Consider the following 23,589-nt stretch of genomic DNA (forward strand, 5'->3'; position numbering starts at 1 on the left):
TTCCTTTCGACGCGTTGTGCCTTTTTCCTGCGACACTGCACTTTCGTAAAATTTTCCACGTGTTCACAACGGCAAGTCTCAACAATACGCAGAGTCTCAAAAAACTTCTTCGGCGAATGACGACGAACGAGTAGAAAACGTGTCTACAGCACGCTGGAAAACCGCAGCAAAGGCTAGCAAAAACGGCAAATCGTATCCCAAGCGAGCAGTGGCGTAGGCAGAGGGGGGGTTTGGGGGGTTGAAACCCCTCCCGAAATGCCAAACCTCTCCTCCCCCCTCTCTATCTCTCTCTCTCTTTGAGACCGATTTTCGCGATCTGCTTGCCATTCTGCGGCAGCGCGGCTCTGCCGAGCCGAAATAAGTGGGCGGCTTTCACTTGATCGAACGCCGTTTTAGCGAATGAAAACGAGACCACGACGTTTCATCGAATGACTAGCGAATGGATGTAGTTACACAGACAGCTCGGATCAGCTTTCTTTTGTAATGTGCAGCCTTGTCTGCCGCCGCGAAGCGGCGAAAACGAGGGCTCCGAGTATGTTAGCACGCGTGTTTGAAAAACAACGTTGCACGGTTCTCAACAAAACAAGTTTTGTTGAGAACCGTGCAACGTACCACTCAGGAGAAGTGCTTTCTCCTCAGCACACGGGTGCACTGCGGCAAAGCAAGATATGCAGAACTGCAATGCCTACTACGCAGTTGTCACGTCTGTGCAATACACCAGTGCGTGCACATAATGACAATCATACTCAACAATGTTAGCTGTTCAGTCAGAAAAAACGAGCATGAGATCATATGTTGCCGAACTCCCAAATACTTTCAATGTTTGATACAGACATCAATGGAATAGGAGATGATCGAAAGTTTTGGAAATTTGCACAAACCTACAGTAATTATCTGGCCATGTAGCTTTGCCCGACTTATTATATTGTCGGTATTAATCAAGTGAAAATAAGTTTTAGCTAAATATTGGCGCAAATTCCTCACATATTGGCAAATGTAGCAGGATGTAGCAGAGTAAGCACCTTTGCACAGTTTGCTGCAGCAATCACATCACTGTGATTTACACTTTCCAATTAACCTGGTAAATAAAGATGGACAAAGTTCAGGCATTTGAGGTTAGGTTGTATCAAAGTGTTTTGTAGTGTACCACAAGTGTGCTTCATAAACTAGCCATACACGTGAAAGATTTATCTTTCCAGATCTATGATTGACCAATTTTCCCAACAAGTGGGAGCGTGCCAGTTTTCATGTGAAACAAGGTCCATGAGCTAAAAGAATACTAACAGTTGACACGCTGTTCTCTTTTATTACTCTACAAGCTGAAACTTCACATCAACTTTGTCTTACCAGTCCTGAATCAAGATATTGTCGCAGAGTTGGCAATTTACAACAGCGTGCGGAAGTGGTGTTACAAGTGTAACTTACAATTAAATCCATTGATTAAATAATAAAAATGACCTGTTAATCTCTCTTTGCATGACACTACAACAAAACTCAATTCATTTTTCTATAGTTTAACTCAGATGTTGTGTGCACCAGTCCCAAAGAAACGGGTGCGAGGGCATAATTCAGGAAAATGCCCAAATTTGTATAAACTTATTTGTAGTTTTTTTTATTTTTTTTAACAAAACAGGCTCATCTCTGTTCCATTGTAGCCATTTATTAGACAAAGCCCAGATAATGGTCATTTTCAGAGCAAACTGGGCCCTTGATGTAAACTGTCACATGTTCTCAGTCCATTACATGTTCCATGCTCACAGCAGCAATGCAAACAAAAAAATTTAAGTAACACATTTCAAGAAACACCTGACATGACATTTGCCATGAAATTGTAAAAAGTCTTCTTTGAACCAGTCTTGCCAACCGTGAGGATGGCTGGAGATTCTTTGCTAATAAACGCATTCCAGCATGAGCAGAAATGAAAGCCACCAAAAGAGTTTACAACATCTGTACAAACAACCAGAATCTGACTGTGCTAAAACAAACACAAAAAAAAACAAAAAACATTTGTCTTGTGAACATTCCAAGTGCGATAACGACGCTCGTCTAAATACACTGCCCAGATTCAGATCACGTCAGTATATATAATGTTTAGCACAATAACAATGCAAGTTATATGAACTTTCGAAAATACCATATGAACAATGTCTCTCAATGTACCTAGCTGTACCATACTGAATGATGTGCCTTTCTCGTGAAAGTATTGGTGGATGTTTGCTGCATAAAACAAGACGGGAAATGAATACGAATTTGACGGGCTTAAAAAGCCAAAAGAATTGACGTGTGTAAAAAAAATAAATAAGTACCTAACAGAAGAGGTGACACACCAACATTTTTCAACAAGCAACCGTAAGAGTACTATATTTTCTGGACTACCAGCCCCTACATTATACAAGTTCAATTTTTATGTGGTGCAAACTATCTACAGGTGCGGGTCATTAATTACGAAAACCACGACGGATCTTGTGAATGACAGATTACGTCAATGATGATTTCTTTATGATACAAGCTGCTTTGTGCACTAGTACACTCTAAGTTCGTTTAACAGACCTTGATTTTGACCAGGATTTCCGTCTGTTGTAAAAGCAGTATGTTGTATGCAGGTGGGAAGTTGAGTCAGTGGTATGTAGAGGAAAACCAACCGAACTTCACAAATCGGTATGTTATATCCAAATGTCTGTTGTAACCATGTCTGTTGTAATGAGCTCAGACTGTAAAGCAGGCATTTTTGAAAGTCTGCTACGCATGCCAAGTTTTTACGTGCAGGCGACAAACCAGGAACGGACTATACACCGGGTGTGAACAACCTAAAGAAAAAGTAGTAAGGGTGCAGACAAGCTGGTGGATGTTATCCATGTTGAATATACCTGAGACTGGGGTAGAAAGGAACATAAAAGTCGAAGAAACAGTCCCTTTCTGTTTCTTCGACTTTTATGTTCCTTTCTACCCCAGTCTCAGGTATATTCAACATGGTATACCTAAAGAAACTTTTTTTCTTTAACCGAATATTACCCCTGCAGACAGTACGCTAGGTGCTAACTATAGTCTGGAAAATATGGTACTTGATATTTCACTGTTTTTGATGTAGTTGAAGATGCACCTGTGTTGTCCCTTGTCTCGCATGTTTATACCTTCATTTGTTTCATGACTAGAGGCCCCTTTTACATATGGTGAAGGCCCAATTTCTGCAACATCCAAAAAGATTGATAATAGTAGTACACGGGTAATACTTAACCAGGATAATAGTACCCGAGTTAAGTAAGTTATTTTCTCACGGAAGATGTCCACGAGCTAGAAGAAAAACTGACAATGTAATTTATATGCACCAGTGCCATTGGCAGAAAATCTTAACAACTGATAATCGGTCGTAATACATAACAATAAAAAATAGGCGACACCCTGCAAAAAGTTTGTTTCTCTTTTCTACCTTTTCACACAAGTTCATTCTTTTATATTTCTATCACAAAAATACATACACATCAGTCTAACGGTTAATTAAACGGTTAACTAAAAATAGATTAAAGCACTTTGATGCCTATGGCACAAGTTATTTTTATGAACAAGACCCAAGTGCCTGCGTTCCAGGAGTGCACATCAAGAGCCAACCACTTGCATCTACACAAGGAGAGCAGCCTAGGCCACTCACAGTCCAGAGTTCATATGTTATCGGTGTTGCGTTATTCACTGGGCCCTTTCCAGTTAGTTTCTGCATGCACTGTAAGCAAGCAGACACACGAGCTTTCTTCATGGATTGCTTGTGGTACCTACAAGAAAATACAGCCTTGCCAATACATTCAGATCAGTTCATATGGTTCGTCCAAGACCTCTCCCATCTTCCGGATAGTGCTTCAAGTGCTGCTGATGAGAAGCCACAAGGCCTCCATCTTACCAGTACGACGTTTAGCATATTACATGTTGCAATGTCACGATGGCCTCCCGTGGCAACTGAGAAAGGTTCAAGAGTTGATGCATATTCACTCGCGAAGAAGGAGTCTGGGACTCGTAATGTGGCGGCTCAGTGACTGCACCCCAGTCATGAAAAACCGCAATCCAGTAATCGATACACAACGTGTTTGAAAAGAAAGTAAAGGAACCACAAACATTGGTGTCTGGATGCAGAGAGTTGAAAGTTCTCTTGAACGCGCATTTATTTTACTCGTTTAATTAATTCTAAGTATTTCGCGAGATGCTAATAAATCTCATGAAATACTGTTCACCACTGTCCATTTTTGGAACGTTTATACCTTAAGTGCCCTCACTTGTGTCACGGTTTGCCAGCATACAGGTCAAACTGAATTTTCTGAGCACAGAATGCACCAGGCAAAACTGTTCAACTTATCAGAAGTAAATCAACTAGATGTGCTTGAAAAGTTACACTGGAAGAGACACTCCTGCAGTAATCTTTCTTAGGCCTAGGAATTCAAAACCAACGTTTTATCCGCCCCTAAAGACTGTCAAAGTCAGCTTTCCACTTTTGGCGCGGGTGCGCAAGGTTTCGGCACGAAAGATGGCTACCCATTCGGGAGAACTTTCAGCTTGGTATACCATGGCATCAACTTTTGTGGTTCCCTTTTGGATTCTAGGTTTCCATTTAGGACATACTGGAGAGATTGGTGACTCAAATAGGTAACAGTACAGCAATTCCGAATTTTCATCATCACCTACCAGAGGCAAGTGCGAGGCAGAGATTAGACACAAACGCCGCGTCAGCATTGAGCCGCAACTCGCGTCCAATCGGCGCCCAGCGCAGGCCTTTGATGGGCGACGCAGAAAATTCCTCACTACGACCTTGTCATCTAGTCCTTTAGGAGGCAAGGTCGTCAGATGTCCCAAAACGCCGGCAGGAGACTGATCTTCGACGCCTAGAGAGGCTCAGTCGTCGTCCAGCGCGGCGCTGGCCGTGATGATGACGTCTTCCCCGAGGACACTCTCTTCCCCCGTGTCCAGTTCCAGCGCCTGTTGCTGTTCGAGTTGCTGAATGGCCAGTTGCTGAAGGGCCATCACTTGCGCCGGATTCGTCACCAACAGGATCTGCTGACCCGACGCTGTCTGCACCAGCGTCCCTTCCTCCTGCGTAGGGAGGGCGAGAAATCTCGTTCGAGGCCGACACACGAGGAATGGATTCAGCCTGGCAAAAAACCCTTTCCCAATGTCTCTCCCCATTCTTCCCTCCTCCTTGCCTAAAGTATGGAGCACATAGTGCGTCTCTGACTGTCGTGTTTAGCGTCCCATTCTGACCGTACACCAAAAGTATCCCCCAAGTGACAACGAACAACATCTCAGTCTCGCGTTGTCGGAGCTTGGGATCCTGGTGGTTCGTCGTAGAAGTTTGGGGAAGAAGTGAGTGTCACTGTCGTAGCAGCGTTTCAATTCCCGGTTGCAGAAGCTTCCGTGGACTGTCTGGATCATCTGCCACACCATACTTTTACTACGTCGTCAGAAGGAAATGAACCTTTTGCGCCCGAGTATACTTGAGCGCGTTCCCGTATGGGTTTGGTTCCCCTTTGCTTTCTGCCACTCCCAACTAGGCTGTAATTTAAAAAACAAAAATATTTCATGCATAAAGGGATGTACAAGCAAGTGACAAAGACAGTGTTTCATCTTGTAATGCTACCTTTTGATGGCCCAAATTTTTTGTTTGTTTAGGCAACTTCTGCTTCGGTATGCTCCTTCGTTGTTGCAGAATGGCAAATCTACGTCGTTCAACCTCGCGCTTCATGCTGAGTGCCGAGATCTAGGAACAACCAACGAACTCAGTCAACAGACGACCGTCCGAGTAAGGTCCCCAAGAAAAGTGGCCTCGGGAAGTGAGGTTGAGGTGTCGGCGTACCACCGTTTCTCAATAAGTACAATGCGAGAAGCATGTCATAGGTTGGAGCCATCCGGACGTCAATTTACTTTTTTTCTCATAAGACGACGTGCCTTTTAAAAATAGATTATCCTCACGGAGCATTCTGCACTGTTACCAAGACCAAAATGTGCGTCCGCCCTGCGGGAAAAAATATTTGGTACTCTAAAGACTAAAAAGACATTGCAATAAGAAAAAAAAAAAGAAGCTTCTTTTCAAAGGGCATACATGGGAGACATAATCCTTTTAATAATTTTTCAACAAAATAAAAAAAAAAAAAAAGAATTGTCGAATTATTATGTTGTGAGACACAACTTAGACGGAGGTTATGGCATGCTCTAAGCCCCGCCCACAGATTAGTGGCCCCGACCATTATACTACTGGATTCGCTCAGCTGCTCGGCCAAACACACTAACGAGCCTAGAGTCTTTCTTTCGCGACATCCAGTGCGTGGAGTCTGGAAGTCTAACGCCACCCCCTAGTCGTGCAAGTAGACGCGTGGTAGCCTCCAGCACCGTCTGCTATTTCCCCACGGTCTGTCATCGTCTGCAATGTCCATGAGTCGCAGACACGAAAGCTGTGCGCCGGCGTCCGTTTTCGCCTCTGTCTGTCTTCTCTCCCCACGTCTAAAATCTTTCGCGATGCTCAGAAGACGCAACAATGCAAGCGGCGCTCTAGCATTCTTATAACTTTTAGATGAAATAACGCTCTCTTTTTTGGATCTGGCTCGTACCACCGTGCACGAGCCACGATCCAATACAAGCATCTGTCAGCGTCTATCAATGTGCAGTAATAAGCAACCAAGAGGACAAAAAGAAGTCTACCAAATAAGTATGCAGTCCTTTTAGTTCACGATAAGGAAAGAGGGACATTTAAGACAAACAGACAAGACTCTTGTCTGTTTGTCTTAAATGTCCCTCTTTCCTTATCGTGAATTAATAACCAACACGCTCAACCATCTACAGTCCTTTTAGCTTTACCGTTCTCCGTTTTTTTTTTTCATGAAATCCATCAGCAAGCTCAGTGAGTGTCATGACGCACAATTAAAATGCGACCTAAAAATAGTCACTTTGGCAGGCCAGGTGCACTGCAAAACTTGAGAACTACTTCCCTTTCAAGGCAAATGACGGGAACATACCTAGACAAACTCGACGCGAGCCAAACGCCCGAGTGCCTGAATGGCTCACAAATTCTAACTTGTGCAGGTATCTTCTCGGTATTAAACTAGGGTTGCAATCATGACAGTTGCACAATGCACAGAGCAGTGGGGCCACTTTCACCAGAACCAGTATCTTTATTCAGCACCAACACGCGCAAAGGAAAAATCGAGCCAGATCAAGCAACATAAAGTTGAAGTGGGATGCTTCGCCCCTGCACGCCAACGTTGCCTCTTCTCCTCCAGATTGTGCGAGTTCTTCTCTTCCAGTTGCTTACGCCTGTCTCGCTGACTCGGACCTTTCCTTTGCCTAATAAGCGGTTATCTTAGTCTTTGAACTTGTCCCTTGTTCCTCGGGCATACCCACCGGCCCCCGCGGCTCGTTAAACACAACGCAAACACCAGCAGCCATGTTTGTTATCGTTTGAAGCTAAAGCGGAAAGACAATCTCGAGATATTTTAGAAAAGAATAATGACTCTATCTATAGTATTTGTTTCTCAAATGTAAAAATCTTGTCGATATAGATGCTGTGAAGGCACGGAGAAACAATTTGACAACCAACATTTCACACGTCGATTATCTCTTTAACCACTGAAAGCTGAGAAAAGGTGCTTAGTTTCATAAGCACCAGGTGGGGTCTTGAGTGGGGCTACCCCCCCTAAAGTGTGTCTAACAATGTAAATTTTGCTTTATATTTTCTTTTTTTCATGGAAATATTTGCAAAATAAATGCGTCCAACTCGGGCCCTTTAAAAGAAATCTTTTTTTCTCTTCCATATTTGCCAAGTTATTGGTATTAACCGAGAGACTCCCGAAATTTGACCATTTTGTATGATTTTACGGTTGACAGTAAAATCTCCCGGAAAATGCAAATTAACCCTTCCTCGACCTTGCACTTAAAGTCTTTTTGCTGTTGTAACAGATGGCAGCAATGATAGTGAGGACCAACTGTAGCTCACTAGCATGAACAGTGCACAACAATTGTAATGAAGCTGTGCACTGTTCATTTAAATTGAATGTCAATACTTCTAAAAAATAAATGCCCCCGGCTTAGAAAGTCTCTTGGATTTGGTTTCTCTAAACTTGGCAGGTACGCATTTCAGCGTGCCTATGCTGAACCAAAAATTTGGATTCCATAAAACATGGTGGCAGAAGCGTGCAACAGGATGCTACGAACACCAAAACATCACTTCTACAGCGATATCTCGAAACGGATGACCATATTTTTCATAAAAAGGAGGCACATTTGACAGATGTGTTCATGTCTTGTTTCTCTGAGAAGAGTCGAGAAGAAGAGGAAACAGCTTTGTGTCTTCTCAGCCTCGCCGCCTTGAGGGTGCCAAGCAAAGAAAGGAGGAAACGAGATATACTGACGTCACGCGCCTTGTCGGCCTCTTCAATCTCGACCTCTTTTTCCAAAAATATGGTCGTCCATTCGAGATATCGCCTTGCGAGGAGTGTTGTAAGGATTGCAGCGTCCCACCTAACGCTCCTGCATTGTTTTCCGAAATCCAAATTTCGGTACATCATACCTTTAAAGGGGAAGTACGACGATTTTAACAATGAAAGGATAGGAAGCTCACATTTCTTATATTGTTTATCTTGGCCCAAGGGAACAAAAAATGTGCCGCTTTCCCCTGACACAACCATTTCGCCGAATAATTGTGAAGAAAAAACATATTTTTCCTGATCTTACCGTTGTGCGTGGCAGTCAATGAAACTCCGGTGCGACGTAATTCAAAGTATGCAAGTCATCGTGGTGCCATCTGCCGGAACCCAACGAAACCATTTCCTCTCCATGCCACCCTCCCCATCTCTTCCTCGTCGAACCGTCTTTTGCCTCGATCGCCCGCCGCGATTTTCGACGACGCTCAGCGGGTGCAGCGCTCTGCGGCGGCATAATCGGTCCTCGAAAAGTCAACAATTGTGGAGGGAGGTCCAGGCATTACCGCCAGAAGGCGGGCCCCCGCGATCATGTCGTCAGTAAATCCCAGACCCGCCCCAAATGGCAGACGCACTGAAGCTCCACGACGAGTCGCCGCAGAGCGGCAGACGCTTCCATCTGGGCGTCGCCGCCAGTTCGTGTTGCGCTTGCGGCGATTCAGGTGCAAAGCAGGCAGCGCTGCATGGATCCACTAGTGATAACGTTTGGGGGGGGGCAATTCAGGTGCAAAGCAGGCGGCGCTGCGTGGATCCACTAGTGACAACGTTTGGGGGTGATTCAGATGCAAAGCAGGCGGCGCTGCGTGGATCCACTAGTAAGAACGTTTGAGGGTGATTCAGATGCAAAGCAGGCGGCGCTGCATGGATCCACTAGTGATAACGTTTGGGGGGGCAGTTCAGGTGCAAAGCAGGCGGCGCTGCGTGGATCCACTAGTGACAACGTTTGGGGGCAATTCAGATGCAAAGCAGGCGGCGCTGCACGGATCCACTAGTTTGGGGGTGATTCAGATGCAAAGCAGGTGGCACTGCATGGATCCACCAAGTAACAACGTTTGGAAGGGGGGGGGGGGGGGGGGGGGGAGGGGAGGGGGGCGATTCAGGTGCAAAGCAAACGGCGCTATGTGGATCCACTAGTGACAACGTTTGGGGGCGATTCAGATGCAAAGCAGGCGGTGCTGCATGGATGCACTAGTGACAACGTTTGGGGGAAAAAGGCCTCTTCTTTTAGGTATGAGTGGCCAGGGGCCCCGAAAACAGAACGGAACACAGTGCTCCGAGCAACGCCGCTGCGCACCTTGCTCGAAAGACGGTCGGTTCGGGGGCACCCAAACCTTCCATTTGTTTCCGTTTCATTAAGATGAAAGCCTTATATGTCTCATCGCTCAGTCGACCTTCCAAGTCCTTGTGCGAAAACACGTCGACGACACAAAAGCTACCAAAACCCCTGGACCCCTGGACCACGAGATGGCGTTACTCGTGCCAGAATCGGCAGAGGCACTATGTTCCTCCGCAAAGGCTTTTTGCTCTTATCCCTCGGCTGGCGTCAAACCAGCAACCTTTCGCTCAGCAGTCCAACGTGGTACCCCTCAACCATGGGCGGAGGGGCACTGCCACATTCGTAAATCAAGTGTCTGTCTTTAATACAGTCGACTCTCATTAATTCAAACTCGAGGGGGGCCGAAAATTTGTTTCAATAAAGCAAAGTTTGAATTATCAGGAGTTTCTTCCCATAGAGACGCATAGGATGGGACCTGCACGCTAGTTTGAATTATCCGAAAGTTTGAATTGAGAGATTTTGAATTAACGAGAGTCGACTGTACCGTATTTACTCGAATCTAACGAGCACCTTTTTTCAGGGAACTAAGTCCAAAAAATGCAGGCGCGCTAGAATCGAGTGCGACCCAAAACTGCGCTACCATATCGCCCCCGACATTTCAAAATGGCCGCTTCATTACGCGCTGAGAAGCCAAGGAGGTGAAAAGCTGAGAGGCTTAGAGCGTAGTCGTGCTTAGCGTAGTCGTGTGTTTCTTGCGTTCGTATCAGCATGGAAGTTCCCACTGCAAGGACACGCCGCGTTCACCATGATGTTGGATTCAAAAGAGAAGTGATATTTTGCGCGGAAAGCGATGGAAATGGGGCCGCATCACGTGCGGCCCCATTTCCATCGCTCTCCACGCAATTTTTGTTCCAGAAACTTGCGTGGCTGCAGGACTTCGCCGGATGGGCGAAAGATGCGCGGTGCACGATCATGTCTGCCATGGTTATTAAGGCCTTCAAGAAGTGCGGGATTTCCAACGCTACGAACGGTACCGAAGATGAAATGCTTTGGGCCGTTGACAGCGATAAGGAGTCGTCCGAGAGCAATGGCGAGTGATGCATACCGCCCCATGGGCGCTGCCCCCGACCGGCGTCGTGATGACGACCTTGCCAGCGAGAGACGGCGCCGTTTCATTTCATCGCGAGATTGAAGCATTTGGAATGAACCTTCGTAGTTCCAAGCAAGAAACAGTTTCATTGCTGTACCCAACCTACAAAATCTGATGTGCGTAACAATCGAGGTCATAGCATTTTTTTTTTTCGGGCCTCGAAAATTGGGTGCGTGTTACAATTAGGGTGCGTTAGATTCGAGTAAATACAATACATCGGCGCTTGGGCTTTCACCTTCACGTCATCTTAGGAATAATATAAGAGACCCTGTGTATTTTTAAAACAGGAACCGCGAAGGTGGTGTTTGTTGTCTCACCTGCAGCGCCTGCGGATCGAAGGTGAGTCCGTGCTCCGCCTGGAGGGCCAGGAGCGTCTCCGCGCTCGTCGACCCGGCCTGCTGGAGCACCAGGGTGGTGGTGGTCGTGGTGGCGCCCCCCGTCGTGCTGCTCGTCACGACTGCCTGATGCCTGCCCGGTCGCCGCTCCTTGGCCGGAGCCCTTCCCGTGTCCTGATCAGGCTCCGCCTCCTGGTCGTCGGCGTCTTCCAGCTCCTCCTCTATGTCATCCTCGTCCCCGCCCAGATCTGGATGTTTTGCGATCACAACGAACGTTAAAGGGACACAGAACTGTCCTTTCAACATTATAGCCCTCATTTTAACATTTCATATTTAAGCGATGCTAAAATATCGAACACTGTACCATCTTCTGTCACAAAATTGCACAATAGCTCCTTAAAAGGACACTGACAATCCCCCAAAATTTGTTTTATTATTTGCCAGGCAATTTAATATGGTGTCAGAAGACTATCCAATCAATATTTTACTAAAGCGTCACATATATTTCTTATAAAGTCAGAAAATGCAACTGCTTGATACCGAAACTTAACTGGGGAGGAAGAAGAAATATAGACGAGGAGAGAGTGGGCAGAATTCAAGTGGCTGTGTAACGTTTTTTTCTTGAATCAACATAATTGTGGCTATTTAGAAGCCACAAAAAATGAGCATCATACAGTGTAGACCGCATATAACGTATGTAGCGGGAGTCGCGAAAATCCGCACTATAACCAAAACATAAATTTTTCAGGCCAAAATGCATGCCATGAGAACACTTACCTTTGTAAACAATTTATTTTATGTTAGATGAAAAATAAAGCTTAGTTTGAGGAAAGTCTTTATTTCACCAGACTAGTACAGTTCTGTCTCAAGTGTGTCACACATTTTGAAAGAAATGAGCGGCTTTTGCCTGGCGCAGCCTTTTAACGGCGTCGCGGGTTGTGGACGGACGTTGCGAGCGTTCAGGATTGCTAACCCTAATCACTTTTCTCCGGCGATGAAAACGCGTGAAAATTCACATCCTTTATATGATACGCGCCAGTAATACCTTCAACTTTAGCACAGGCATGAAATGCTCCAAATAAGAAATCCGGGCGATGTTCGAAAACACAAATGCTTAGAAAGCACCACTGTAGTCGAAGTAAACAAACACGACAACACGGGCGTTTCTGCCGTCTTGAGAGTGCCGCCATGACATCGCCGCACGAGTAGGTGGATCTTCCCTTCTAGTACGTGCTGGGTTATCATAGAAACACACAACGAAAATTCACAGTCAAGGATAGCGCTTTTACGCGGAACGATGAGCTTCTACCATGCCTTCTACGTCCACGATCACAACCGACGCCATGTTTGCGGATAGAAGCAGCCCGCGACCGGCATGAAACGCGCGTGACTTCTCGACCTGCGATTGGTCTGTCGTTGCGGTTGTTTCCGACGTTTCCAACGCAGCGGAGGGACGCACGCACGTGAATGACACCTGCGTGCGTCCCTCCGTCGCTAAGGCAACTGAAGCCTCTTCGCTTTTCCCCACCTCTTCGAGCAACCTCCTTCCCCCCGCGAGTGCCGCTTGCGGCTCGCGCCGTTATCTGGTGTCACACAGGGAAGCGTGCTCTCTGCGTCGGTCAGTCAGCGCGGTCGCCAGGCTGTTCCGAAAACCGCACTATAACCGGTATTTCCCTTCGCGCGCCTGCATTTTAAGCGGTATGTAATTACATGGAGTTCTATGGGAGGCGAACCGGTGGTTTAAAAAAGCCGCATTATACCCGGTCCTGCACTATAAGCGGTTACGTTGTAAGTGGTCTATACTGTATTTCTTTTCTATTTTTAAAATTGAGTGTGCGCTTTCAATGATCCAGAACTTTAATTATCTTTGGTGGTTGTGTCTGAACCATAGAAAACGGCACGTGGCCACGAAGGAGAGAGTGAGCGAGACTCAAACCGGGCAGTTCTCGATCGGCGGTTTTCGGGCGGAAAGAATACAAATTTCAAGCCGCAAATTGTGTTCTGGGTAGTTGGGCTCTTATATGTCCTGTACAAATAAATATCTTGGTGAGCATAAATACCCTGTCCGTGTCCCTCTAAGGAGCCAGAATCTCCTAAATTGGATATATCTCCCAGTATCTTGACAGTCATTTGCTTGTCTCATAAATATTTTTTTGTTACTGTCATAATATGATTACATTAATTTATTTCATCTGTGCCAATATTTTAAGTACCAAAAAATCCCACAAGAACACCCACCCAAAATGAAGAGATAACAGGCTGAAGTTGAGCTAGTTGGTACATAATTTAGGTAAATGGTCAGCTGACCATTTACCTAAATGAAGAGATAAATGGTGAAAAACATGGGGTGGACTATCTTTGGGGATGCCAGCACCGGTGCACCCGCTATAAACCACAGGATGCGGGAACTGACACCGCAGATCGTGGACAGGGCAAGTCCGCGTTTCACGATGTGATAAACACGTGGGAATTCGCTACAAACTCCTGTGTCATTGGAAACGATACTGCAAGTTGCAGACGCGGCAAAGTCGCGTCTCACGGTGCGCAGGACCCGTGAAGATCCGTCGAGAACTCGCATCTCTTGGGAGAGGATACCGCAGATTGCGGACGCAGCATATTCAAGTTTTATGGTACAATAAACATGCGGGAACCCGCTACAATCTTGCCTATCACAGAAACCGATATCGCGCGTGCAGATTGCAGATGAAAATGCAGGAACATGATAGGAACCCGCCTGTCACGGAAACAAATACCGCAGATCGCGGACACAGCAGAGTCACTCTTCACGATGCAACATACACGCGGGAACAAATTGCGTGTTACGGGAGCCGATATCACGCGTAGATGTGCCGCAGATTGCGCCGTTGATGTGCGAGCCCCGCCAGACATAGCTTGACATCCGCTGTTATGTTACAGATATTTAGCCAGAAAAACGGGATGGGCAATCTTTCGGGGGAGGGTGTCCTTACAAGATTTTACAGTAATCTATCTATATGCTTAACTTGACATTCTGTTTATGACATGACTTTTGTTTATTGATGTATATTATGTTGCATATTATTTCTTTATGTCTCGCAGATATTTTTAAAACGTTCACAGTGGTGCGATTGACCTGAATAATTTTGTAGCACCCATTGGAGCAGCCAAAAGCTCATTATGAAGCAGCGAAAAGTACCATATTTACTCGCAGAATGAACGCACTTTTTTTCCCGAAAAATCGATGCAAAGTTGGGAAGGGGGGGGGGGAGGGGGGGGGGGGAGGCGTTCATTACGCCAAGTAAAATTTTTGGGTCCGTATTTACTCGCATAATGAACGGACCTTTTATCCTGAAAAATCGAAGTAACTTCTTATCTCTTTGCGCGCGGCGCCCGACCCTGTAACCAAGCTGTGCAAAAAAAAGAAATCTCTTTGTTTTCTTTTTTTCTTAGTCCCTTGGTTGTTGTTTTTTTTTTCGCCTTTTGCAAGCTGTTTTGTTTGCTTAGGCATTGCTTAGGGGAGGGCTCTCCGCTTAACTTTCTTATCTCCATGCGCGCGCCGGGCGCGACGCACGACCCCCGTAACCAAACTGCGCTGTGCAAAAAAAAAAAAGAAAAAAGCTCCTCTTTTTCTTTTTTTTTTCTCAGTTTCGTGTTTTTTTTTTTTTTTTTTGCCGCCTTTCGCAAGCCGTTTCGTTTGCTTTTTGGGCTTCTCCGCTCCTCTTTCTTACCTCCTTGCGCGACCCCCGGTAACCAAACTGCGCTGTGCGAAAAAAAAAAGAAGAAAAAAAGCTCCTCTTTGTTTTTGTTTTCTCTTAGTTCGGTGTTTTTTGTTTTTTTTTCTTTTTGCCACCTTTCGCAAGCTGTTTCGTTCGCTTAGAGCGCTTCTCCGCTTCACTTTCTTACAGCGCGAAACACATGTACGACGAAACCGTCCGATCCGACGTCCGACCGCGCAATACGACGGTCGGAGGCGAGGGTTTTCAACGCTCTCCGATGCTACGAAAACCCTCTCCCCCCCAAGGTCATTCCGGCAGTCCGCATGTCGGATCGGACGGTTTGGTCGTACATGTGTTTCGCGCTTACCTCCTTGCGTGCGGCGGCGCGCGAACCCAAAGTGCAGACTGCGCTGTGCAAAAAAAAAAAAAAAAAAAGAAAAAAAAAGCTCCTTTTCATTTTTTTTTCTTGTTTCCGTTGGATCTTTGCGAATTTTTTTAACGCCTTTTGCAAGGCGTTCTGTTCGCCCACGCTGCCCATGCATTCGCGACCTCGCTGCATTAGGATAGAAAAGTGCGTTCATTTCGCGCGCGTGAAGGGAGGGGTCAAAATTTTGACGTCCGAGTTGGGGGTGCGTTTACTATGCAAGTAAAAAAAAAAGTCGAAATTTTGAGAGCCGACTTGGGGGTGCGTTGATTACGCGAGTGCGTTCATTGTGCGAGTAAATACGGTGCTTTTGGAGCACAAGCAGATTAAATTTTTATTCATATCACTGTGAATATTGCTCTATATGTTAAGATAGGTGCGTTGGCCTATCCAACTAAAAAAATGTGCATGCTTTGCCTTCACACTTCTGTGCAATGACGGTTTGATTTCCTCAAACACAAAACAAACGGTTTAGCTGCACATAGAAGCAATAGGCGCGGCAACAAGATGCAGATCAATGAGGGACGGTATGGATTGCTGTGAATGGTCATTTCACGTGCAAAATAAAATGTCAACCAAATAGTATATTTCACTAAAACAATGTTAGAATAATCTTGAGCACACAAACTCATGTTTTATTCAAGTTCTAAAGGTTGTAATAAAACATAATTCTTAAATCCGACAAAAAAAAAATCTCTTATCATTAAAGGGATTGTCCGGTCAAATTTTGTATTCGAGAAAACAATTGGATATCATTGTTATTGCCTCGAGACGCATCGTAATTGCAATATCTGAATTTTATATGGCCCTCTGCGTGAGTAATTAAATTTATACACCTTTTCCGTCTAACCTCGACCCAGCGTGTAACGTGCGTAGCCTCGACTCGGCGACTCGGCGCACAGCGGGAATAGTTCTCCCGGTTCTAACACTTCCGGTATGCGGGAGCAGGCCTAGCCGGCTGGCAAGATGCTGAAGTGGTGCGCGTTAAATGGGGTTTGAAGCCCTTGACAGCGAAGTGAGTTGTAATAAGGTGGGTTAATACGTCGATGTATCATGTTCGCGCATATTTGGTCATCGGGCTGCCACTGCGCAGTCGTTGGCTGCAGCAGCAATTTCCGAAAACGGAAGATAGCGCGCGGCAAATTGTGCACCGAACACAAGAAGTCGCAAAGCAAATGCGGCTGTAACGTACACTTTGCATCGCTTCCCCGCTGATATCAGCGGGGAAGCGATGCAATATCAGCACATAAAAAAAGCAAATAGGCCGTATAGAAACGGACATCTACAAGTGCAGTAATAGGCCTCGACAAGTCAAATGTAGAACGAATTTTGCAGCTTGTGGTGCAAATATAAGACTCTCGGTGTAATGATTGTTATTGGCTACTCAAGTTTTGTTTTTCATTCCGTTCATTCCTACGAGGATGTGCACTATAATTTTGTGTGTTGCTCGGTAGCGACGCCCGTTAAAATACGTTAATGGAAACAATACGAAAAGAGGGCGCAAAATCGTCGCCGTCCTCCCCTCCCCCCCCCCCCCCCCCCCCCCCGCCTTTCGCCCCATCTCCTGAATAGTTCCGACGTATCTGGGCGTCATACGAAGTAGAAATGTCCCGGTAACTAGCAATCATACCTTGACGGTGCACCATAACAATAAACCGTTCGGCCCGCGTCGCCAACTCCCATTGTTAGTATTTCTACGATTAAACAATGATACTTCTATGCCCAGGGTCGCTCTCGCTCGCGCATAGAAACCCTCCGTCAGTCATTCGCAGAAGGTTGTCATTCTTCACAAACAACAACACGCGAAGACTAAACACTGGTAAACGTCCTCAGGAAAAGTGAACATGCCTCCGATTTCGATTACCGGCGACGCTGGCGACGAACCTCTCGGCGCTGTTGGTGCAACAACGGGCGCCATGAAGGCGAATAAACACGCCAGAACACAAGAATAATTCATACTTTCAATAACAAACAAATGAAGAACTCACTAAAGGGAAAACAATGAAGATACGATGCACGGGGTCAATAGGGACAACGCGGGAGCTAGGAACAACGCTGCTCTCCGCATACTAAAATCGGCGCGCAACAACCGTACGCCAGACGGCGCGGCTGTCGCTGCAACACGCAAGATGGCGACCACTACGCGGAAAAGGTGTATACTGTCCAATCGCATTCTAGCGTAAACGCGGTTTTCGTTGGCAACATTGGAGCTCTGACGTCACAAAATACAAAGCGAGCATTTCTGTCTCGTCGATTGCCTGTGAGTGAACGCCTCAGCGTGCTTCGTTTTTGTTGTTGTGCTCGACTTGTTTCGTGGGTGGGTGGGTGAGATTTTTGTTGCGCGGTTGGGTGCCATATCCACCGGGCAGCACATGCGAGCCAAGACATGACGTTCCACACTTTTCCGCGAGACGTGCAGTGACAAACAAAGTGGATCGTCGTCGTGCGTAGGGACTGGGTTCCCGTCAAGATCGAGATCTCGCTTATGCAGCAATCATCTCACAGAAGAAAGCTACGAGCTGAGCTCTAAGCGGACAGAAGGGTTGTTAAGCTGAGGTGTGATGCTGTGCCAACGATATTGAACTACGTCCACCCACTCCTCGCCCAAATCGGGCCAGTCAATTTAGGTTGTTCGATTCCCCTGAACTGGCTGAACTAGTTCAGCGTCAGTGCAGAGGCAGACGACAAGAGCAGACGGCAATAGCAGACGACACTCTTCGTCCGCCTCTGCTCGCGGTACCATTTTTCGCAGCTCTTGTTCAAATGTCTGCAATGTTAAACAATAACGCCGATACGGAGGCTGCATTTCTTCTCATTTATGATAATAACGTACCCGCGGTGGATGCGGAATTGAGATCATAACCGAGGGTAGGCATTTGCTTGATTATGATATTCTGAAAGCGTTTTGGGCACCTGCTCGCGTAGATTTGTCTCCCTGTGGTGAGTGTTGAAATATTGGCTCACGTAAATTGTTTCTTTTTGATGCTATGCGGAGATCCACAGTGTTTATATTCTTACTTACAGACACAGGGAAGGTATTGCCCTCATGATAGTCCCCGCCTTCAGTTGCTCTTGGATGCATACTGAAGATCCGATACATTTCAGAGGTCTGGGATTTAGTGCGTTGACACTCGCATGTCCCCGTAGCTGAGCATAATACTGCATGCTTTGTCCGCTGGTATCTGTGGATGCCCACTAACGGGCCTGGGAAAAACGCCGAGAATCGGCATTTTTGCCGATTCTCGCTTCAACTTGACGCCGAAGTTACGGTCGATAACAAGACGCTACCGTCAGGCCTTCCTCTTCGGGGTGACCGGTATACCGACCGCGCGCTGCCGCCAGCGACTCCCGACGTAAAATCATCCTGATGCCGCCAACCTATCGTCGAAATGCAAAGATTCCCTTTGAGGGGCTTTTGCCGCTACCAGAACTTCCTGGCCGAATCGAACAGACCTTGATTATGCAGCGAAACCGAAACCAACAGCTAGGCGATCTCGAAATGATATCAGAAGTTGTATTTAGCACGCGTGCAGCCCGATATCTGTTTGACCCGCGCGTGAAAATGGAGCGTGACTACGATTCACCAAGCTCGTCCAAGTCAAGTGACGACATGCATTTGAACGGTTCGCCGTTTGCCTCCGGCCCGCGGACATCGCCTCTGGGGGAACGACCCGCAGCCTCATCACCGATCCAGTAGATCCGCCGAAATATGTGCCCAGATGCCGCTTCGTGTACCTAGCTGTGCCACTTCAGAGGCGAAATCTGCATCCTTTGCTTTGCAAGCGCCCCTAGTTCGATCGGCGTCCGTCGCAGTTGTGTTTACGCGAAACGGCATACGTTTGCTCGAAGCTTATAGCTGTCTGCGAGTAATATCCTGCTAAAAGGCGGGACTTTTTCTGCACGTGCTTGGGAACTGCATTAAAAGAACCGTGTTTCAGTAGGGTACTGCCTAGGAGACTATATAATTTGAAACAAAATACAAGACACCCGTCGACCAATTCCTCCGACAAACCTTTGTGTTTTGTGACGTCACGCAGCACCTACGGATGTCAGCCATTGACACTGGCGAAATTTGGGGTGCAGTTTCGTACATAGACTTATGAAAGGTTTAATTAATAACGGGAGATCATATACCAAAATAAAAATGACGTTTGTCTATATGAAGGCTCCCTCGATGTAACGAGCGCAACAACTTAAGTACTTCCGGTTTCGACCGGACAATCCCTTTAAATTTTTGAAAAACAATGACATTGTATGCAAAATGTCATAATAACAAAGATTGGCATGTGAACGATAAGCATGCCTTCTAAAAACAATCCAGCCAAAGTCGTTAAAGTTATTACCAGGCTTCCTTCTACCTTTGCAACTTAGTTTTAATTTATTCTATCGACTGTACATTGAACGGATAAAACATATTCAAAGGTAACCACTAAACAATGGAGTTCAAATAAAAATAAACTTACAGAGCAGGTTGTATAAATTTTCTTGCGAGCACTCTCGCTAAATCACGAATTGGAAAAGGATATCACCAGAATACAGCAGTCTATTTTAAATAATAGCCGCAGTTTCATTCGAGAAATTTTCACTGCAACTAAGAGCTGTTACATTAGCACTCTGTAATGATGTCATCGATACGGCGACAAAAAGAGGAAGAAAATCGGAGGAGACTATTGGGATAAAGGAGTAGAAGAGAAAGAGGAGATTCAGGGCGGAAAGCGGACACATTCGGAAAAGCTTGGCTCTGGAATACACAGGCGAAGCTGTCACCCACAGAAGTCTGCCGACCTGTCCTCACCGCCAACTCTGAACGGCAAGCCTGGCTCAAGAGCGAACCGGCAAAGCCATCCCGACAACCGGTTGACTGGTCACCATCGGTACGCCGGCAGCTGGAGCCAAACGAGACGGGCTTCCAAGTCAAGGCGCCTAAAAGCAGCCCAAACCAGTGCCAAGCTCGGCAAGTCCAACTTTGGACGTACGCCTTTTCTTTTATTCATTTGCTATTAAGTTTCCCTTTTTTTACGTGGATCCGGAAAATAGAACAACTGGGTACAAATATATTTCTTTGATATCAAAAATCAGAAGGACCTCTCAGTTTCCTTTTTTTTTACCCTAAAGAACCTGACACACTCACAAAATTCCCTTTTGTTAATGTACCCGAAGCTTGCGAGTTTAAAGGAGCCATGAAACAATTTCTTTAATTACGCTATGTACTACTTAGAATCACTCTCTAACATTAGTAACTAAGTGAAGTTGTTTTAGTTTTAGGGGCGAAGCTCCCTAGGGTCTAGCCTTGCCCGTCCATGCTCACATCGATCTCGCTGGTGCTCGTGCTCGTAAGCTCACGTACTTGTGTAAAGCAAAAAAAAAGAAAATGTTTGCGCAGTCGACAGGGTTCAAACCTGTGTGGGGAGACCCCAATGGATTTCTCGTCCATCGCCTTAACCACTCGGCCACGACTGCGGGACGTGTAGGGGGCTCTGAGATGAGGTAGTAACTCAAGAGCTGGGGATGTCATGGATGAAACGTTGCATGTAGCCGCTCAACGTCTATACAGGAGAGGGTGCTACGGTCCAATGCGTATATAATCGCATTAAGAGGGCGCGGTACCTCTATTTATTCGTCCGTTTCAGCCACCAGATGGCGCGCGGCTCGAAACGTGGTTGAACGCGCAACTTCTAGATGGCGCCAGCATCGAGGTGTGAAAAGGCCCGCGTTATCCGCTGCGTGAAATAGATCCTGAAATGTGCCGTGTCCTCCCGGCGGAGGAAGTTTCTCCCTCCCTCGCGCGCGCTTGGTATGTACGCGCGGTGGCCGAGTACGGCCTCTGCGCTGTGTGATGCAGTGGGTGGCGCTCGTTTCTGTTCGGAGGTAGGAATAAAAATGCCGGTCCCCTTTTTTACGACGCTCGTTTCTATAGCTTGTTTTTCTTTTCTTTTTTTGTTTTATCTCAAGTGACCTACAGTACCGCCTGTTCGAAATCGTCCTTTGCGTTGAGCGATTGAGAGTCAGGTTAGCATTTTATTTGGGTCAGTACTACACGTTCAATGGAGACCTCGGGCGGCGATGTAAATATGCATTGCTCCCCAAAGTGTGTCCAAGGTGCGCAATGACAATTGGAAAGGGTATTGAAGGCGCGCGACCGTCGGTTGGTAAAATACGTGCGTTAGATTCACTTATTCAGTCTAATCATTTTTGCCAACGTCTTTTATCTGTTTCGACAAATGACATGGTCGAGTCTATTGATAACCCTAGCTAGATTGGACGTACGGAGTGTCCGGGCTTTAAATAAATTTGCTTCGTTTATGTGAATGAATAACTGTTTTCTCTTTTCCGTGCTCGGTGCTATGCAAAAATCGTTGAGATGTTATGGTAGCTCAGTGTGGCGGCGTTTTGCACGCTGACTCGCTATTGCATTCGCTGTGCACAATATGTGTTCAGATGGAATGTGCCAAATCGTATTTCCGATCGATATGATAGATTTACTTTGCTACAGTGTTAATTATATTTTCCTGATTTAAACTGGTTCGTCCCTGATCTGAGCCTAAGTTCAAATGCGAAGGTGCTGACAGACTTAGCGTCGTAACAGCCGTAATGCACAGAAAGAAATTAGTACCATGAAAGAAAAACAAAAGGATACGAGGTGGCTCAGTGTTATAGAAGTAATGAGTGTGCAAGAAATGCCATCGTACGTGTTTTTTTTTTTTTTGCTTTTTTTTAACTCTTTGCATTGCTGGGAAACGCTCAAGGTACCAGCAAAAACAGCGAGTTGGCGTGAAAATTCCGTCGAGCGGAAAACGAGTGTCATTTTTATTTCATCATGCGCTTTCATTTTGATATGGCTCAAAATAGGCGCGAAATAGTAACAGGTAAGGCAACAAAATTTAGATGTTAGGTCTGGAGCACCGCCATACTCAGTCGTGTTGGAGCATCTCTCGCGAGTCAATACGGCAAAGGTATTGCGCGTCGAACTGTACGTGAGAGTTATCCATTTCAGCGAAACCTTGATTTCGCAAAACTATTGTGGCTTGAGTCGTGGCTTCCAGTACTTGGAATCCACGAGCGAGAAATAAATGACAGTTGATTTTGAAGGAAAATCGCGACGTGGAAACCCATAAAAGAGAGTTCCAATAAGACGAGAGCTTCCCCTTCTCTTCAAGTGCGTGGGTTACGCTCTCAATCCTGCACCTGTGGTAACACTGCAGGCTCCTAAAATCGATTTAAAAACGTTCCTGATTGCAAAAACTTTTTTTTTTTTTTTGTCGAGGCGCTATTTCATTTTTGTTTTCTTTTTGTCTACCTTGATACCCCATCAGCGCAAAAACTACCATAAACTAAAAAAAAAAAAAAAAAAATAGTGGGCATACAACCACAACGCACCCAATGGGACCCGAGTCAAGGCAAGAACAACTAACTACTAAAAGGGGAAAAAATCATGTTCGCATACACAGACAGAATGCCTCCATCGAAAGAAATGAATCATGCGCTTGTTCTGCCAGTCTCGTGCGTTTGTCAAAAACCACAAAGAAGGAAGACAATCAGCGCCTACACCACTCCCCTCCCCTCCCTCCCCCCCCCCCCCCACCACCCCTAAAAAGAAGAAAAGAAAGGTTTCTTGGGCGCGCGCGCGGTCGCCCAAGCGATGACCTTGGAAGGGTATGCGATTGTAGCACGTTTGTCCCCCGGTTGTGCCCCTGTCTCAAATGCCGCGGTCCGTTTCTACCAAGTGCCCGTCTTATCTTCCCGAGTATCAACTCCGCAGTGATTCTGAATCATTCCGATGCTTTCCAACGTTGCAGACTGTTAGACGAATATTTGCACAGAAGTATACACTGTTCGCAGAACTATCTACGGCGCTAAAATTCAAAAGTTGTTGGATTCGGGAACTCGTGTAGGTTTAGCTCATTGTTGGAACATTCTTATTCGCTCGATGAACTCCACAAAACGTGTAAATATTAGAATGAACTTTCCAGAGAACGATAGTTGTTGTCGGGGTTCCAGGCGACCGGACAGGTTGCAATTATTGGCTGATTAAAAATTTTATTTCATAATCACAATCGTATCATCAAGGGCACGCCATTTCCTCATCACTTCTTCTACGAAAACAGTTGCTGTATTCGTAGCACACACAGACGGAAACGAATGAGACTGTGCCCAAATAATATCTTCTTTTGGCAGGTACTGCGCAGCGATTACACACAATGCCTCTAACATAAACATGCTGCTCCACATGTCTATTCACAAGATGCAATACATCGTTCTCCC

The 23,589-nt window shown here is 46.0% G+C and overlaps 1 protein-coding gene across 1 annotated transcript in view; it reads right to left on the reverse strand.

Annotated features, from left to right (window-relative positions):
- Positions 1 to 1,306: 1,306 nt before the first annotated feature.
- LOC8024564 (zinc finger protein 143) overlaps positions 1,307 to 23,589 on the reverse strand; it is a 78,231-nt gene continuing 55,948 nt past the window's right edge. Inside the window, exons 11-12 of the mRNA XM_040499360.2 lie at positions 11,191 to 11,456; positions 1,307 to 5,070 (exon numbers count right to left, since the gene is read on the reverse strand). Coding sequence (XP_040355294.1) covers positions 4,873 to 5,070; positions 11,191 to 11,456 — 464 coding nt within the window. The 3' untranslated portion in view covers positions 1,307 to 4,872. The remainder of the gene's footprint in view (positions 5,071 to 11,190; positions 11,457 to 23,589) is intronic.

This window comes from Ixodes scapularis, unplaced genomic scaffold (assembly GCF_016920785.2).
Source record: "Ixodes scapularis isolate PalLabHiFi unplaced genomic scaffold, ASM1692078v2 PGA_scaffold7__128_contigs__length_106722199, whole genome shotgun sequence".
NCBI classification, from domain to species: Eukaryota; Metazoa; Arthropoda; class Arachnida; order Ixodida; family Ixodidae; genus Ixodes; species Ixodes scapularis.